Here is a 19,601-nt window from a genome sequence, read left to right on the forward strand (position 1 = left end):
AGGGCTTGACCTTTTCTCTGCTAAAGTCAGAGCCTGGGTGTCTGGACAGAGAGGTGAGAGGTCAGCCAGAGCCACATGTGTGTTTTCTATTACTGTAAAGAGACACCATGACACAAGGCAACTTCTAAAAGAAAGAATTATTGGGGATCCGCTTACAGTTTCAGAGGATTTCTCCATGACCTTCATGGTGGGGAGCATGGCAGATGGCAGGCAGGCAGGCATGATGCCAGAACAGTAGCTGAGAGTTTACATGTCAAGACAAAAACCATGGGAGAGAGGGAGAGAGGGGGGAGAGAGGGGGAGAGAAAGAGGAAGAGAGACAGGGAGAGATCTAACCAGGGTTAATGGTGTGGGCTTTTGAAACCTCAAAGCTCACTCTCAGTGCTAACCCTCCTCCAACAGGTCCATCCCTCCTAGTCCTTCATGAACGGGTCTTCTAACTTCAAGCCAAGCATTCAAAGTTTGGGCCTCGGAGGCCTTTCTCATTCGAACCTAACTCCCACAGGCTTATGGCTATATCATGATGCGAAATGTATTTGGTTCAACTTCAAAAGTCAGTTCCAAATCCTCTTCTAAGACTCAAGACAATCTCACAAGGTCTCCCTATGCAGTCTTAGCTTTCCTGCAATTCACTATGTAGACCAGGATGGTCTTGAACTTACTCCTGCCTCTTGAGTGCTGGAATTAAATGTGTGAACCATCATATCTGGCTCAGGGCAATCTCTTTGTTGTGAACCCCCCTGTAAAATAAAAAAAGCAAATCACATATTTCATACAATGGCACAGAATATGCATTATCATTCCAAAAGAGGAGAAGAAGGAGCATAGTGAGGAAATACTAGATTAAAAGCAAGACAAAATCCAGCAGGACAAACTCCAAATCCTGTATTCTATGTCTCAAGTCCAAGGGCTTAGATGGCTCTTCCTTTCAGCTTTGCTGAGTACAGTGTCTTTCTCTGTCTTGGGCTGGGTCCATGCTCTGTCTGCAGCTCTCCTTGGCTGGTGAACCACATCTCTGACACCTCCAGCATCCTGGGGTACCCAACACAATCCAGGCTTCACCTTCACTGTTTCATGCAATAGCCTTTTGGGGCCTTGATGCAAGGACTCCTGTCTTCAGCATCTTTCTTAAACGGAAACTCCATTTGTATTGTCTCTTTCATGACTCTAGAATCACAACATGGATGATGCTGCCAAGGCCTTTGCCTGTTGGGATGTCCCCTGACCCTCTCCTTGACTAATATTTGCTTACGTTTTGATTTGTTGACACCTTTCCTTTGTTGAATAAGTTTCCTTAAACATCTCCTTTTCACAGGTTGGAAACTTGAGGCCTTGTGCTGAGGGCCTTTCTTTAAATTTCTCATCTCTTTGGTTTCCTGGTGCTTTTTTCTCCAAACTGTACATTTTTTTATTTCTTCTTTTCTTTACTTGCTATTTCTCACTGTAGTCCTGCAGTGAAAAGGGTGATGACTAATAGCCACAAGACGGAGTCAACCCCAGGATGTTTTTTGAAATCTCCTCTGTCAATGAAATTAGTCCCAAACACTTCAGTTTAGCTCCAGGCAGATTCTCAGGACAAGGACAAAAACCAGCCACATCCTTTTCCCAAAATGTCACAAGAATGGTCTCTAACCCAGTTGCTAATGTTGTTCCCCTCTGAAACATCTTAAGCTGGATCTCCCTAGTCTGCACCGATCTTAGCTTCACCAGTTTTCAAGGTCCTACTGAGTTAGCCCACTAATCCCCACTAATCCCCACTAATCCCCACTAATAGCAATCAGTGGTTTCCCTAGTCCAGAGTTCCAAAGTCTTCCACATTTCTTCAAAAAAGCAGCAATATCCCACTCCTGGTACTAACTTCCTAGTTGCTTTTCTATTGCTGTGAAGTGTCACAATGACCAAGGCAAATTATAATGAAAGTATTCAGTGAGAGCCTGCTCACCGTTTCAGAGAGTGAGTCTATGACCGACATGGCAGGGGCCCGGGCAGCAGGCAGGCAGGTGTGGTGCTGGAGAGGGAGCTGAGAGCTCACACATCGAGGCAGAAATGCCTCATGGGAAAGGCGTTGGCTTTTGAAACATCAAAGCCCACTCTCAGTGATATCCATCCTTCAACTGGCCCGTGCCTCCTAATCCTTCCTGAACAGTTCCATCAACTTTGGAGCCTATGGGGCCTTTCTCAAACCATGTGTCCAGGCTTCACTGACTGTCTGGGCAGGAAACATTACCAAAGGTCCCTGCTGGCAGAGCCTATAAGGTCAGGGTCTTCCCCTTGACATGTCCCAGCACCTCTGAGGTCCAGGGTACCAAGCCACCTGCTAGAGGCCTTGGGGAAGGACATGTTTTACTCTGTCCCGATATAATAAAGTTAGGCAGGGTTTCTGGTCCTTGCATTCTCACAGGATGTGAGTGCCCACCAGCTACCAGATGTATTAGTTTGTCTCCGGAGCGTCACAGCGGGTCTTGGTGTGGATCTGCAGCAGGGAAGGATGACAGGAAAACAGAGAGGGTGACAGGCTCCCTCGACTTTAAAAGCTCTTTCTCAGAGCGACTTTTTAAATCCCCTTCACTTCTTTTTTCGCTTTTGTCCCTTATTTTTATTTTATTTTATTTCCTTTTATTAAAAAATGTGAGAAAGGGGAAATGTAGAAATAAATCAGCAGTTAAGAGCACCGACTGCTCTTTCAGAAATCTGAGTTCCATTCCCAGCACCCCTCAGGGAAGCTCACAACCGTGTAACTAGAGTCCCAGGGGATCTGATGCTTTCTCCAGGCTCCGTGGGCACCAGGCACTTTACTTGCTCCATATGCAGATAAAGCACCCATTCACACAAAATTATTTTAATTAAAAATAAACAGGTGGGCTGGAGAGACGGCTCAGCCGTTAAAGGCTAGGCTCACAACCAAAATAAGCAGGCATAATGTGGGTACAGTACAACACTTAGAAGGGTGACCAAGAAAGAACAATATTCAGGAGCCTGGTGGTGGTGGTACATGCTTTTAATCCCAGCATTCGGGAGGCAGAGGCAAGGGCTCAGGTGATTGCAGAAAAGAGCATTAGAGCCAGAGGCTGAAGGTAAGCACAAGGAAACAGACTCCCAGACACAACCAGACAGCTGCACAGATGAACTCACAGTGGTTATGACTGCATGCAAAAGGCCTGTGCAAGCTCAAGCCCAGCAACATCCCAGGCTGGAGGCGGGGTGGGGTGGTGGGATGGGGTGGGGGTGGGGGGGTGGGGGGGGTGGGGGGGGTGGGAGGGGAGGAGGGCGGGGACAAAGTCCTTAGCTCAGAAGCTAGGGACAACTGGTAGCTGCTGCTAGGAGAGAGGCCAGTTTTCTTTAAAAGTGTAGCTCCTGGTGAGTTGACCTGGCCTATTAGAAAACTGAACATCCAAGAATATATGAGCAGCACATAGATTGGATTTTTAAAAAAGAAAGAAAGATGGAAGGAAGGGAGGAAAGGAGAAAAGAAGGACGGGAGGGAGGAAGGGAGGGAGGGAGGAAAGAAGGGGGAAGACACTAAGGTGGGTAAAGAAGAAAGATGGATCTGGAGGGAGTTGGGGGAGGAGTGAATATACTCAAAACACACTGCACAAAATTCTCAAAGAACTAGCAAAATGACTTAAAGATTTATTACTTATGTGCATGTGTACGACATGCAGGTGTCTAAGGAGGTTATAGGAGGCACCAGAACCTTTGGGGCTGGAGTCACAAGTGGTTGTGAGCTGCTTGATGTAGGTGATGGGAACAGAACGTGGTTCCTCTGCAGGAGCAGTACATGCTCTTAGCCATTGTGTCCTCTTCCCAGCGCTTACAACAGCATCTTAAAACTCTAGTGGTCATTATGATTTAAGCCTTCGCTGAGTGCTGTATATGGCCTGCTTCAAAAGAGTGGACATCTCTGCAGGGAGACTCAGGAAGTCACAGATCCCTGTGTACACTAGTTCTGATGGCAGCCTTAACACAAACTGGAGTCATCTGAGAGGAGGGAACCCCAACTGAGAAACTGTCTGCATAAGATGGGGCTGTAGGCAAGCCTATAGGACATTTTCTTAACCATTGTGGGTGTGGCCACCCCTGGGCTGGAGGTCCTGGGTTCTATGAGACAGCAGGCTGAGCAATCCGGTAAGCAGCAACACTTCCGTGGCCTCTGCATCAGTTTCTGCCTCCAGGTTCCTGCTTTGAGTTCCTGCCCTGACTTCTTGATGTGCTGTGATGTGGAAGTGAAATAAACCGCTTCTTCCCCGGGTAGCTTTTGGTTACCGTGTTTCGTCTCAGCAGTACAGGTCTAACTAAGACACCCGCTGTGGCACTCACAACACCAAGGGTGACGCTGAAAGCCGTGGTTTTTATTACTTTAAAAAGCAGCATAGTATTTTCCCTAGCTCTGGGCTATACCTTCAAAATGCTCACCAGTGATTTCTGATTTTCCAGAAGGAAAGCTTTCTGAATCCTATTGCAAATGCATTTAAGTCTTGGGACCCCTAGAGGCGCTGCTGATGTGGTTTTGTGTGTGTGTGTGTGTGTGTGTGTGTGTGTGTGTTTGTTTTAAACATTGATGTGGTTGTGTGTGTGTGTGTGTGTGTGTGTGTTTAGACAATCTCATGAAGATGTTAGGTCTCCCAGTACAAACCCCTGAAATCTGCCTGAGCATACTCCACACACAGATTTTTATTCTTTCCCAAACTTCTTGGTATAAAGGTAAATAATCCAGGCGTTTGGACAACCTGGTTTTGTTAGAGGCCGTTTTGTAGGAAAGCCGATGACAGTGCCAAATGCTGTGTCTCTGGGCACTGTGACAGAAGACCTGGTCCCTGCTCTGAGGTTCCATCTTCCCACCCACCTGTCCCTTCCGGTGTCTTTTTACAAGGACACCAGTGGGACTGGACTGAGGGTCACCCACGTTCAGTGGGACTTCATCGTAATTAATATCAGAGATCCCATTTCTGAGATTCTGGGCGGACACGAGTGGCAGTCATCACTTTCCTTAGTATGACAACCCTTTCTTCTACTTACATTTATCTTGAGTGTGTGCATATGGCACGTGGCGCTCGGAGGACAACTGTGGCGGTCAGTTCTCGCCTTCCTCCATGGGAGTTCTGGGGATCAAACTCTGGTCATTAGGCTGGTGGCAAGCTCCTTTACCCACTCAGCCATCTCACCAGCCCCACCCCTTTCTTGTCTTACATCACACCCTGCTTTCCCAGCCCCTTACATTGTTCCCCATGACCCTTTATATGAGGAGGGGGCTGGTCCAGATATCAATGGTTCAGGAAGATTCAGCTAGCTTTATAAGAGAGACCTGAAGTCTGGGTCCGAGCCTTGAGTGCTGCCCTCACAGGGGAGTAAAGTTGTGGGAGAAGAGGCAGCTAAAAGGCCTTTGGAGCCCCGCCAGCACCTCCCCTTCCCGTGATGGGTCTGTCACAGGGTTCCTTCTGGTACATCCAGCCCTATCCCTATGCCATCCCTCTCCAGCACAGTGTGTCCTCCATCCAAGGATTCTATTAATATCCCTCATGTGTATGCCACTCACCATCTCTGTTCTCACATGTGCCCCCTGTTCATGAATGTGGTCCCTCCTAGAGTGGCTGGCACCCTCCTTCTCTCCTGTACACCCTCTCTTCTTCCCACCCCCAACACTCATGGTTGGCTTGTCATCATGGGGCCCATACTTGCATTGAGGGGTAGCCTCAAAAGAGATAAAGTCATGTCTTAACTGATGGAACTTGGACACAGGACTATATTTGAAAGAAATGTCCTTGAATATACAATGAAATAAAACATCAAAAAATAAGGTCACCCTGGCTACAAGGTAGATCCTAAATCTAATGGAAATTGTCTTTTTTTTTTTTTTAAGCTGTGAGACAGGACTTTATATAGCCCAGGCCTCACTGCATAGCCGTAGCCAAAGATGACCTTGAAATCATGATTGTCCTATCTCTTTATCCCAAGTACTAGGATAACAGATGCATGCTACCTCTTCTGGGATTTGCTCACTGGGGACCAAATCCAGTGTCTCAGACACTCAGCAAGTACTGTGCCAACTAAGTTACAGCACCAGCCCTTAAGGGGCAAGTGAAGGGGATTAAGAGAGTCTTAATAAGTAGACTAGGCTGACCTAGAACTTGCTTTGTGGCCCCAGCTGGCCTCAGACTTGCAGAGCCCTCAGAGGTCAGAGAGGGCATCAGGTGCCCTGGAATTGGAATTATAGATGGTTGTATTGTGTCTCCAACACTGCATAAACCAAGAGTATAAGAGTATGTCTGTAACCCCAGCACCGAGGAGGGAGAGCCTGAGGATTGGGTGTTCAGGGTTGACTACATAGGGAGTTCAAGGCCAGCCTGGGTTACATAAGGTCCTGTGGGAAGGGAGGTCTGGAAGTCTTGGACCTGCCCATCCTGAAGAAGCCTTTAAGGCTAGATGCCATGCTTAGTCTAGTGAGAATAATCCGCTTTGCTTCAGACCCCACTGCACAGCTGGCGTTACTAAAGCTTTTTGCTTAAAAAGATGACCTGACCAGCGTGTTCCTCTCAGACCTGAACTTTAACACAGGCAGGGGGTTTGACAAAGGATGGGCTTGGAGGCAAGTGGTCAAAAGTAAGGAGGTCAGAGGCTCTCTCCACAAACTGCTTTGTCTGGAGATCTGAGGAACAGACAAAGAAGCTGGCTCTTTTCTGGTCAGCTACCATTGCCTCACAGAGGCAGAGTCTACTTCCAGGTCCTCTGGAGTCACCTGGGTCTGTTTTAAACAATGGAAAAGGTTGGAGCAGACTCCATGTTGATTGCAGGCCCAGGCCATACCAGGTTCAAGTAGTTGTAAGCACCATGTCGGTGTTACAAACTGAACCTGGGAGCTGGGCGTTGGTGGCGCACACCTTTAATCCCAGCACTCAGGAGGCAGAGGCAGGCGGATCTCTGCGAGTTGAGGCCAGCCTGGTCTACAAAGGGAGTTCCAGACCAGCCAGGGCTACACAGAGAGACCCTGTGTCAGAAAAAAAGGAAACTAACCCTGGGTCCTCATCACCACCATTAGAGAGCAGCGCAAGCTGGCCACAAAAAGAGGTCGCACAGTGACAATTGATCAGATATCCAATGGCCACCCTCCCCCAGATGGCGCCTAGAAAAGTCTTCAAGACACTCCAGCAGCTGTCTCGGGTCACGCACGTGCCAAAGAAAGACAGCAAATGGGAGGCCCACGGCAGAGGCCTACCAGATGCCGCAGCTGGTAGACGCACTTGAAAACCTGTCATTGTAGGCCACCACACCACTTGGGTGACTTTTTATGTAGAAGACAATCACCCAAACAATCGAAGAGTGGGAGTGTGCCTCACGAACAGAACTCCTGCTGCAGTGCTTGTCTGGGAGGCTGGAAGAACTGGGTTCGATCTCCAGCCAGCATAAAACAGGCCTGTTGGTGCACACCTGTGGTTCCCATGCTTGAGAAGTGGCATCAGGAAGATCTGGCATTTTAGGCCAGCCTGGGCTATGAGACCCTGTTTTCTACATTCCTTTAAGCACAGCACTCAGGAAGCAGAGACAGGTAGATTTCTGTGAGTTCAATGTCAGCCTGGTCTGCAGAGTGAGTTCCAGGTCAGCTAAGAACTCACAATAAGACCTCATCTCAAACAAGCAACAACAAAATAAATGGGTTCTAAAAGAGGGTGTCAGTTTCCCTGGAACTGGGGTTAAAGATAGTTGTGAGCCACCATGTGGGTGCTGGGGACTGAACCTGGGTCCTCGGGAAGAGCAGTCAGTGCTCTAAACCACCTCAGCCACCTCTCCAGCACCGGGGATTATTTCTATTGTGTTAATCAAGGTGAGAAGACCTACCCACTGTGGGTAGCACCGTTCCACGGATGTGACCCTGGGCTGTGTAAGCGGAGAGAGAATGAATGAATTCATCACTCTGCTTCCTGAGTGTGGATGAGATGTCACCAGCCCCTTCAAAGGCCTGCTGCCGTGACACAGGCTGAATGACAATAATGCTGACAGAGATGTGGATGCCATCTCAGGGCAGCATGGGCTCTATTAGGAAATTGGCTGAAGGCCGTTTGTAAGTATGATATTTTGGCCAAGAATCTGGACACGTTCTGTCTGTGTCCTGAGAACTTAGTGAAGCTGGATTTGGGGGAGGTAGACTAGTTGTTTCTCAGAAGGAAATTGTGTGAGAAAGATTAGTGACCCAGGGCTCTGCACTGGGATGGAAGTGGGGCATGACTTGATGTTTAAGGGCTTCAACTCATCACGATGAAAATTCATCTACAAGGAGAAGGCCTGAGCCAAGACTGGAGCTGAAGGTGTTCTCTGCCCCTCAAAAATAACTACCTAAGACACTGTTTCCCTAGATCAGACCCATGTAAACATGGGTCTATGGAGCCCAGACTCCACCCCAAGCTTGCAGAAGAATCTGATAGTTTTCTTCAAATGTGACTGGTTTTGGAGTCATGAGCTTCTCTTCCTCTTCTTCCTCCTCCTTCTCTTCCTTCTCCTCCACTCTGTCAAACAGCCCTGGCCGACCTGGAACTCGCTCTGTAGACCAGGTTGGCCTTGAACTCACAGAAATCCACCTGCCTGTGCCTTCTGAGTGCTGGGATTAAAGGGGTGCGCCACCACCTCCTGGTGAGTCATGAACTTCTATCTCCTTTCTCCGTCTCTGCCACAACCCTCTGCCACTCCTGGTCATTGTCCTTCACCACCCTGACACTTGTTAACACAGATTCTGCAGAAGGGGTAGTGTCATTGGTCACCATTTGGGAGGTGTATGTCCCAGGGCCTTCTTCCATCAGAACCTCAATTCTCATTTGAGGTGAGAGGCTGGTGTGTCAGGGAGGAGTCACTCCTGGGTGATCAGATAAGAGCACTGGGGAGAGGCTCTTCCCACACCTCTAGTGTCTAGGCACCTTTTCTCTTCCACTCATGGTGGGGGAGGAGACTTTGGCACCTGGAGATGCCCCACAAGGCATTCCTACATGACCTCATATCTGGGCCAGGCTCTCAAAATTCTATCCTAATCAGTTCTCATTAAGAGATGGAAAGAGGGATGGAATTCCAGAAGTTCCTTGTCATGTCCTTGTTTTTAATCAGTTGACACTGGAAAGTGATCATCCAAGGTTTTGAGGGGGATGTTAGGGAGTGAGATGGGGGCATCAGACTGGCGTGTGAACTGCCTCACATAGTCCCTTCTGGCCTAGAAGTGGGTTGAGGAGAGATTGGCAGAGTTTGTGTGATGCTCACTTGTGGAGATCAGAACCACGGACAGCTACCAGGGTTCCGGGAAGCGATGCAGTCCAGCTGTCCAGCCAGGTGCTAGGAAGCCAGGCAGGGCCTAGATTGCAGGTTCTGAGGACACTCTCCCTGGGAGACTGGTGATGGTGGGTGTTGTCTGGGAGTGTTTTCAATGAGTCACCCCATAAGCCCCACACTCCTGCCGCAGGCTGGGGAAGCTGGGGTTCTCCCTACCGTTTCCAATAGGGGTGGGGCAGGATGCTAAAGGCACTCAGATTATTGCATGAAAGGAGGGAGCAGGAAACAGGGACATGTTAGTGTCCCCCGCACACTCCTACCCTAGCCCAGCCCATTTCTATACAAGGCCCTCTCTCCACAACCTCCACCCACAATGAATACTCCACACAGGCACAGAGGGGGGAATTCTCAGGCCCTGAGCTCAGCAGGCAGGAATGTGGCTGATAAATCAGAGATAACCCCACCCCCTACTCCAGGAGAGGGTTGGCCAGACATCCAGCCCCAGGATAAAAGGCAGAAGCTCTGTGGCCGAAGAAGCCAGAACACAAGCTGTTTGAGGAGGTGGAAGGGAGGAGAGAGCGGGCACCACCACAGCAGCCTGGCCCATCACTTCTGCGATATGGATCTCCAGAGGGTGCTGTCCCAGATGGTTCTGTTCCTGCTTTTTCTTTATCTGTCTCCACTGGGAAGTCATGCCCACCCTCTGGGAAGTCCCAGCCAGTCCCCGGAACAATTCAAGATGCAGGTGAGTGCTGAGGGGCTGCATAGACGGATGGGGTCTGCCTGGAGGGTTTGGACAGCAGCAGCCTTGTGAGACTCAGGAAGCGGCAAGACTGGGTACCAGGACTCTTAACCAAAGGGCACCATGGAGGAGTGGGAGAGCCAGGTGTGTGTTTCTGAGGCCTGGGTTCCCCAATCTCATCACAGACGCTGCTGAATCTGCTGAGGGAAAAGGCAGAGGAGGCGTCTCAGGGGAAGCTCCTGAAGGACCAAGGCGTCACAAAAGCACCTTCCAAAAGCACCCTTGGGTCCCAAGACAGCACCTTCCAGGTCCTGCAGAAACTTCGGAACTCCAAGAAGATGCCTAATTCAAGCTGCTTTGGGCAGAGGATAGACCGGATCGGCTCAGTCAGTCGTCTGGGCTGCAACGGTGAGCTCCTACCTTGCTACTTCCCTGCAAGTTGCGTCCTCACCCCCATCCCCACACATGCCACCCGTTAGAGGTCCCTAGGTTTGTTACTCTGCACAGCTCTCCACCTTGCTGACAGTCTTCAGGGCCAAGGCAACCTGTCAGGAAATGTCACATGGGCGCTTCATCATACCCTCACAGGTCACCACTGACCTTCCATCAGGGGGGTCAAATGCACTTCGGGCTGCAGACTGCCTGTTGTTTGGCTGCTCCCCCCTTCATAGAGGAGAGAGCATTTCCTCTCTGTTTCCTCCACCCTGAATTGTCAAAGGCAAAGGGCACAATCGCCCCACTTGTGTGGAAAGTGAAGCCCAGTGAGATTGCTTTTTCCAGAGCCGTAAACGTCAATATCCTTTGTGGGACTGTATGTGGAGGTGGTGCATGGCATGGGGAGGGAAGCTCAGTCCCTGCCTCAGTTTCTCTCTCTCCCATGTCTGACATCGCCCTGTCTCTTCTCCCCACAGTGCTGAAACGGTATTAGGATGAGCTCCTAGCTGCAGACACCTGCTCCTGACTCCAACTCTGGGACCCCTTTAGAAGTGATCCTATTTATTTATTTATTTTTATTTATTTATTTGGTTGTTTTCTACAAGACTGTTTCTTACCTTGAGCACAGACTTTTCACAGTGTAATAAACACAGCGTATTTCTTGCTTTTCAAATGATTTGTCTCTCTGTGTTTCAGTCAGTCTCTTGTCTTTTTCAGTTTGTGTTTTGTTGGTTTGCTTGGTTTTTGTTTTTGTTTTTGACATGGGATCATATACATAGACCTGGCTGCCTTGGAACTTGCTCTGTAGACCAGGCTGATCTTGAACTCACAGAAATCTGCCTGTCTCTACCTCCTGAGTGCTGGGATTAAAGGCATGACACTATGCTTGAGTCTCTCATCTTAACAAGAGAAAGAATAAGCCCCACAAAATAGCATTTTCTGCAAGGTCCCAAGGCATCTTAATGGTGGAATGAAGACACAGCTCAAGGGCTGGGCCAGGGAGGTGTCTGGGCTTTCCTTTCCTTCCTGGATTTTTACTTTGTGAGACATCAATTCACACTGGAAACACCTGAGACTCCTCACAGAATTTGTTTTTCAAATTGTGTATTTGATTCCCGGGTGCAGAATAGGAGGATGGGCATCCTGGCATTTACCCCACTTCCTTGCCTAGAACTTCATCATCAAACACTGACTAATCATTGCTGTTTCTAGGAAACTCAGCAAGGATGTCAGGGATGAAGGCTCTGTGTGTGTGTGTGTGTGTGTGTGTGTGTGCTCAAGGATGCATATTTGTGTGTGTTTACGTGTGTGCAGATGTATATGTGAGTACATGCATGTATACCTCTGTGTGTGTGTGTGTGTGTGTGATGCTAACTCACACCCTTCCTGATGGGAGTGAACCTTCCATCCTATCATAAATCTCTGCATCAAACCTCCAGTTCCTGATGATCTCATCTGAGAAAAGAGCCTTCTAAGCCTCAACCAACAGTTCCAGGGTCCTGACAGAGGCCCAGCCTTTTGGAGACCCCTACCCAGGAGACACACTGCCACTTCTCTGTCATCCTAGAGGCAGGAACAACCCTCAGAATCCTATTGTGTGAACTGGGTTGAAGTTGTGGCATGGTTGGCACATACTTGTAATTCCAGCACTTGGGAAACAGAGACAGGAAGGACCAGGATTCAAGGTGATCCATCCTTAGCTACATAGTGAGTTTGAGGCTAGGCTGGGATACATGAGATCCTGTCTCAATTCCTCCCCTCACCCCAAAGCATCCTACTGTGTGGTCTTACTTAACAGGGGCAATGTTATTATAAGTGAACATTCATGTGCAGGTTTTTGTTTGGATTTTTATTGTTGTTGAGATAGGGTCTCACTTTCTAGCTCTGGCTGGCATAGAACTCATAGAGATCCACCTTTCCCTGCCTAAGTACAGGGCTAAAAACGGATTAGAACACTGTGCCCCCAGCTCTTCAACTGTCTCCTCCTCTTCCTTTTGATGTCCCCTGTCTTCCCTCCCCTATTCCTGCCCCTCCCTCCCAACCAGAGCTGAGTATAGAACCCAGGGCCTTGTGCTTGCTAGGCAAGCACTCTACCACTGAGCTAAATCCCCAACCCCAGCCTCCTCTCCCTTTTCAGTTACCTTTGTTTGTTTATTGGGGTGGGAGATGTGTAAGATGTTCATACACCACGGCAGCGTATGGAGGTCAAAGAGCAGCTTGCAAGAGTTGGTTCTCTCCCTCCACAAGTGGGTTCCAGGCTTCTAACTCAGCATCAGTCTGGAGGGCAGGCATCTCTGCCCACTGAGCCACCTTGCTGGCCTCAGTGTCATCTTTTCTATGTGTGTCCTGTGCCTCCGTCTTGTACCCAGAGTCCTGTCCTTTGGATGTCACACATCAGCTGAGGGACAAAGGTCCTTGTGGCCAGTATTGTAGTGGCATTTTCTGGGTGAGAAAACAGACTCAGAAAAGCCAGGCACCCTGAGACATGAGGGGACAGCTGAGTCACTGCTACATCTGCCTGGCCTTCAGCAGAGCTCTGGAGAGTGTCATTTAAAGTGACAGAGGGCTGAGAGGTGGCTCTTTGTGTGACCTCTCACTTTGATTCTGCGGTGCACTCAAGGCTGTGGCAGTTAAGACTTTTTTAAAGTGAGGTTTTTGAGTAGCTTATTTCCCAAGAATCCATGAGTCATCCTCTTCTAATGTTTTTGTTGCCTCGTTAACAAGGCAGGCACAGTCCTCATGACTCTGAGAAGAAACTGGACACCCTTCCTCTGGCAGGTGGGGATACCAAGGCACAGAGCAGTCATGTGATTTGCTCAGAGTCTTGAAGTTAGACTGCGGCAGAACCATGTTCTCACTCAGGGTCATGCTCTCTTTTTCCAAGCAAAAGTCCTGGAAAAGGGACCCCAGAGGGACATCTTGATGAGCGCCCAGGAGGATTCTAGTAGGAAGTACTGTAGCGAACATCCTTTAAAGCCAGGCTGCTGGCTGTGGTGAGACTCAGCCACAGAACACTTGTCTTGCATGGGTTTAATGCCCAACACTCTCCTCTGTCTCACCAATAAGTCTAAATACATTTTTTAAAAATTTAAGAAAGAGCCAGGCAGTGGTGGCTCATGCTTTTAATCCCAGCACTTGGGAGGCAGAGGCAGGTGGATATCTTAAGTTTGAGGTCAGCCTGATTTATAGAGGAAGTTCCAGGAAAGCTAGGGCTGGCTACACAGAGACACCCTGTCCAAAAAAACCAAAAACATAATAATAATAATAAAATAAATCATAGTCGAGGGGGCTAGGAGATACATAGCTCAGGTGGTAAGGTGCCTGTCATATTAGCGTAAGGACCTGAGTTTGGTTGGATCCTCAGCACCCACATACAAGCTGGACATGGCAGCATATATCCTAGCTGGATCCTAGCTCTGGGAAGACAGAGACAGGAGGCTTATTTCTGTTCAGCCTAGGTGATTTGTGAGCTCCAGGTTCAGTGAGAGACTCTGTCTCAAAAACCACAGTAAAGAACACTCAAAGAAGGTACCTAACATTGACCTCAGGGCTTCACACATGTGTACATACATGCCAACACACTGGCACACACATAAACATGTACACATACATACACCACTCACTCATAAACATAATAAACAAACAAATAATTGGAGCAGGACCGACCAGGGAATGTGGCTGTTGCTAAAGGGCTTTGCCAGTAGCAGAAGCCATGAGTTCAATCCCTGGTGCCTGCAGCTTTGTTTGTTATATGTGCCTATAATCCTAGAACTCAGGAGATGGAGGATCAGATGTTCTAGGCCCTCCTCTGCTACAAGGTGAGGATGCTGGTTAAGGATTTTTGTCAACTTGGCATGGGTCAGGGTCATCTGGGAAGAAGGACTTCACCTGCAGAGATGCCTCCATCAGAATGGCTTCTTGGCAAATCTATGGAGCATCTTTTGACTACTGATCAAGTGGCAGGGCTTAGCCCATTGTGGGCAGGGTCCTGGGTGCTGTAAGAAAGCAGACTGAGCAAGCCATGAGGAGTGCATCAGTGAGCAGCGCTCCTTCGTGGTCTCTACTTCAGTTCCTGCCTCCAGGTTACTGCCCTGCTTAAGTTGTGGCTTGGCTTCCCTCAGAAATGGACTGTGCCTGGGATGTGCAAGCCAAATCAACTCTTCCCACCACCAAGTTGATTTTGGTTACAGTGCTTTATCACAGCAATAGAAGGCAAATGAAGGCAGCAAGTTCAAGGCCAGCTTGAAGTTGCAAGCTTTCCTCAAAAGGAATAAAAACACCCAGTAAGCAGGTAAAAAACCTTCTTAATCAGGGACACACTGAAATTACACAGACACAGAGGCACACAGGTGTACACATACAGGTACACACAGACACATGCGCATAGGCATGCACACACAGGTACTCAGGCACACACACATACAGGTGTACACACACACACACACACACACACACACACACCTCCAGCCTTCCTAATGCTTCTTCTTGGGGCTGCAGCAATTCTCAGTTTCCTTGGATGCTTGCCATCCACCTGTTCCCTTCAAACAGCTGCTGGGCTTTCTGTCTCCACAAACGCTCCTCAGTCAGGTCTTTCCAGGAAAGAATTGTCTGTGGGACAGGCCCAAGGAGGCTCAGCCCACAGCTTCAGAGCTATCGACCACTTAAGGAGGGTATGGAGGGCAGCTTGGCCCCGCCTTGGGTGTTAGGCCCCGTCTTGGGTGTTGAAGGTGCAGAGAGCATTGGCTGCAATCTTCTGGCCCAAATCTGTGACTCCCCAAGGAGTCACTGAGGACAAAATGTAAAGAAAAATATTGCATGTTCCTCTTTTCACCAAGTCAGCGCCAAACCAGTAACTTGGCCTCTGGTCTGCATTCATGGTGGATCTCTCCATGTCTGTCTTCTAGGACTTTCCATCTACTGACTTACCTTAGCCCCCCCCCCCCAGCTCCACCCACTAGTGGCAGACCAACACCTACCTGTTGGAGCTGATTGTCAGAAACACCTAAAAGCACATCCAGATCTATGTGCACCACTGCATCCAGATCTATGTGCACCACTGCATCCAGATCTATGTGCACCACTGGGCAGTGAGTGGTTCCTTTTCCCCTGTCTGTGGCTCTGCTGTGTGTGTGTGCTGGATTCTGGCCCTGAGCTTGTGAGTGTGTGTGTGTGTGTGTGTGTGTGTGAGTGAGTGTGAGTGTGGAGTGTGTGTGAGTGTGGAGTGTGTGAGTGTGTGAGTGTGTGAGTGAGTGTGAGTGTGGAGTGTGTGTGAGTGTGTGAGTGAGTGTGTGTGTGGTGTGTGAGTGTGTGTGGTGTGTGTGTGAGTGTGTGTGTGTGTGTGTGTGTGTGTAGGCCACAGATCAGTGTCAGGTGTCTTCTCTCACTCAGTTCTGTTGCTGAACTGGAAGCTTGCTGATTCGGTTACGCTGGCTGGCCAGGACCTCCTTGGAATTCTCCTGTCTCCATTACCTCCCCAGTGGTATACCAATTTTTGTTTTGTTGTTTTTTTGTTTGCTTGTTTTGGTTTTTTGAGACAGGGTTTCTCTGTAGCTTTGGAGCCTGTCCTAGAACTTGCTCTGTAGATCTGACTGGTCTCAGAGATCCGCCTGCCTCTGCCTCCCAAGTGCTGGGATTAAAGGCATTCACCACCGCCACCTGGCTTTTCTTTTTTTTTTTTTTTTTTTTTAAGATTTAACTATTTTATTTGTGTGTTTAGCTTGCAGGTATATATGTGTAGAAATGCATGCCTGGCTCCCACAGAGTCAGAAGAAGGCATCAGGTCCTCTAATATTGATATTGAAGTTATGGATGGTTATGAGCCACTAAGTCACTGCTGGGAACTGAACCCAGTTCCTCTGCAAGTGTTCATAACTACAGAGCCACCTTTCCAGCCCTGCACCGTTTTTGCTTGTGTTCTTTTTATGCAGGAGCTGCCAATCAAACTCAGACCCTCAGGTGTATGATGCAAACACTTTACCAACTCAGGTACTGTCCCAACCTCGGGGATGGGTAACAGGGTCTCATGTAGCCCAGGTTGGTCTCAAACCCCCTATGTAGCTGAGGATGGTTTTGAATTTCCTGCCTCCACCTCTGAGAGCTGTAATTCTAGGCATGAGCCACCGTGCCTGGTTGGTGCTGCATTTAGGATTGAACCAGGATTTTGTGCATGCTAGATGGACACTCCACCAACTGAGCCACATCTCTACCCCAGCCTTGCATTGTTTGTCCGAGGATTCCCCTGGTGCTCAGAGCATCCATAGCTCCCCAGCAGCTGCAGGAAGTCTGAGGAAGGGACATCTATTAGGCGCAAAGTTCAGTAACCAGGTGCCTCTCATCACAGGCAGCACAGGTTTTACTAGTCTCTCTCTCTCTCTCTCTCTCTGTGGAGGGGAGAAGGGAGCAGGGAGGGGGGGCGACGCTGGAGCAGCTGCTGTCTGCAGTAGTTGACTTTACACTTGCCCTCTGTCACAGCCCCCCTCTCTTGGTGCTGTTGCCTGTGATCATCTCCAAAATAAACCACTGGTGTTTGAGTCCATTTCCTGTTTAGGAATGCCTGAAGTGATATACTCCCTAGTGATTAAGCTTTGCCCGGGAACACACCCTTGGAATCCTTCTTGGCAGGACCACCCAAGCAGGTACCACACCCACTGGCTCCCCCTTCCTGCTTTCACTTTTGCTCCTGGTTTAGACCCTAGGACCATTTCGCTATACCGGTTTCCTGCATGTCCTGCCCTCCCCAGGATCCTCCATCCTCTACGTTGGGTATCAAGGGAAAGGTCAGAAGCTGACACCAGTCAGAGAGCGACTCCACCGCGTGCGCGCGCGCAGGGAGGCGTTTGGGTGTATGAGGGGTGGAGGCTGGGTGAGGGAGTTAAAGGGAGCAGACACATTGATTCTGTCATTCAGAAAGTATTTTTCTAAAGAATCAGTATGCACACGCCGTGTACTCGGTGCTAGGATACCGCTGTGTCTTAAGGCTGACTCCTTCCTGCTCCGCCCGCCCGCACTCTGGCTTTCCAGCAGATGCTGTGGCTGATATGGCATTCAGGCTGCTATCCCACACCCCACAGACCATAAAGGCCTCTTTGTTGGCCCTGCCTGGTAAGGAGAAATCGACAAGCCAGCTCACAGAAAGACCAGACCCGGCCAACACCTGAATGACACGGACTAGGACACGAGAAAGTCCGTGACCATGGGTAGAGATGAGGCTTACACCAGGGAGAGACCAAGATGGGAAGGGCCCTGCTTATCCAGCACCCGTTAGGGGTTAATTATGCCACCCCCTCCCCAAATATGGAAAGCTTAATACTCTGAGCCTCCGAATGTGACCATATTAGGCAAGGAGCTCACTATAGGTATAACTAGTGGCACAGGGTGTGGTCCCGGTGCTCTCGGACTGGTTTCTGGCGGCGTATGCAGCCCAGAGGGTAGATTGCTTGCCTAACATGCAGGAAGCCTTGGGTTCCATTGCCAGAACCAAATAAACCGAGCATGGTGACAAAAGCCTGTGACTTAGGACTGGGGTGGTGGAGGCAAGAGGATATGGAGTTCAGGAGTTGAAGGTCATCTGTAGCCGTACAGGCCAGCCTGGGCTAGAGGAAACCGAATGCCTCCGACATGCACACAGGAATACATGCACAAACACCACTATGTGACCGGTGGCTTTGTAAGAGGAGGAAGATGACACAGAGGGAATATGACAGTGTCGGAGGCTGGCACAATACAGCCAGAAGCCAAGCGCAGTTGGGAGCTGGAAGAAGCATGTTTCTCTTGCGGGTTTCAGAGGGAGCCTGGCCCTTATGGCACCATTGTCTCAGGCCCCCAGCCTCCGGAACCAAGGTTTCTGTGGATGCTTTTCAGCCTAACGCTTTACGGAGATCTCTTAGTTCAGCCTGGGGAAACTGAGGCAGTGCTGGCCTCCCACTCTCTGCCGGGGGACTCCTCCAAGGTGCAGCCATCTGTGGACTCAGACAATGCCCAGCATGCCTACCCAGCCACATGTTGTTTCACATTTATTCTTTCTTCTTATCCCTGAGGCGCGCCCCGTCCCCAGGACCCTTCAATTCCTTACATTCATCCCTTGCTGTAGCTTTCCTCTTCCCTCAGACCCCAAGCAGGACCTAGAGATGCCAATGGAGTACAGCACAAGGTGACAGATGCCAGCTCTAAGATGAGGTCGCAAAGGAGCTGTGTCTCCCACGACTCAGTCCTCTCCCACCCCTTCTCTGTCTTGCTTGACTTAGAGGGGCCGCAGAGCCATTGCTTCTCTACAGAGAGGCCCAGGGGGCAGGGAGCTGATGTCTCCAGGCCACTGCCAGAGGACAGCAAAGACCTGAGGCCTCAAAGGCCACAGCCTAGAGTTTGAGAAGAGACATTTTTCCAGCAGGCTTGCAATGCCAGGGGTCTGAGACAGTATCTGCACTCATTGCAGCCGTGAGAGCACTAAGTCACAGCCATGCAGCCATCCCTGCAGCCCTGCGGCATAGACTCTTGCTTCAGGGAACTAGTGATGCTACAGAGCTGTCCCGTGTCAACTCCTGCCTTGGAAACGGAAATGTGTCCCCACTGCCAGCCTCCAGTTACCTGAATATTCCAACAAAGAAACTTCCCCCTTCCTCCCCCTCCCTCCCCCTCCCTCCCCCTCCCTCCCCTCCCTTCCTCTCTCTCCCTTCCTCTCTCTCTCTCCCTCCCTCCTCCTTCCTCCCTCCCTCCTCCCTTCCTTCCTTCCTCTCTCTCTCTCTCTCTCTCTCTCTCTCTCTCTCCCTCCCTCCCCCTTTCCCTCCCTTCCTTTCTTTGTGTGTGTGCTCATGCCCATGTGCATGGTGGTCAGAGGTTGAGTTTATTACTGTCCATGTTATTAATTTTTAATTATTACTGTATCTAGACATGGTAGTACATAGCCCCCCCTTTTTTTGTTTTTGTTTTTGTTTTGTTTTTTGTATTTTTGAGACAGGGTCTCACTATGTAGCCCTAAAACTCACTCTGTAGACCAGACTTTCCTTGAACGCAAACATCCACCTGCCTCTGCTTCCTGAGTGCTGGGTTTAAAGGTGTGTGCCATGATGTCCCACTGATGATGGTGGTGCACACCTTTAGTCCAAGTATTTGGGAAGCAGAGGCGGGCAGATCTCTGTGGGTTCAAGTCCAACCTGTAGTGAGTTTCAGGCTACATATCAAGACC

General features: G+C 49.5%; 1 protein-coding gene across 1 annotated transcript; it reads left to right on the forward strand.

Moving 5' to 3' along the window:
• Positions 1-9,830: 9,830 nt before the first annotated feature.
• Positions 9,831-10,464, forward strand: Nppb (natriuretic peptide B). The gene is made up of 2 exons (XM_051173549.1): positions 9,831-9,988; positions 10,171-10,464. Exons 1-2 carry the CDS (start codon positions 9,863-9,865, stop codon positions 10,462-10,464), a joined length of 420 nt encoding a protein of 139 aa, XP_051029506.1. The 5' UTR covers positions 9,831-9,862.
• Positions 10,465-19,601: the final 9,137 nt, after the last annotated feature.

Source organism: Phodopus roborovskii, unplaced genomic scaffold (assembly GCF_943737965.1).
Source record: "Phodopus roborovskii unplaced genomic scaffold, PHOROB, whole genome shotgun sequence".
In the NCBI taxonomy this organism is placed as follows: Eukaryota; Metazoa; Chordata; class Mammalia; order Rodentia; family Cricetidae; genus Phodopus; species Phodopus roborovskii.

What these genes read in the sequence shown, in the direction of transcription:
- Nppb (XM_051173549.1), top strand. Translation starts at nt 9,863, where the DNA reads ATGGATCTCCAGAGGGTGCTGTCCCAGATGGTTCTGTTCCTGCTTTTT. An exon ending in CGGAACAATTCAAGATGCAG is followed by an intron (nt 9,989 to 10,170) that starts GTGAGTGCTGAG and finishes ATCTCATCACAG; the next exon opens with ACGCTGCTGAATCTGCTGAG.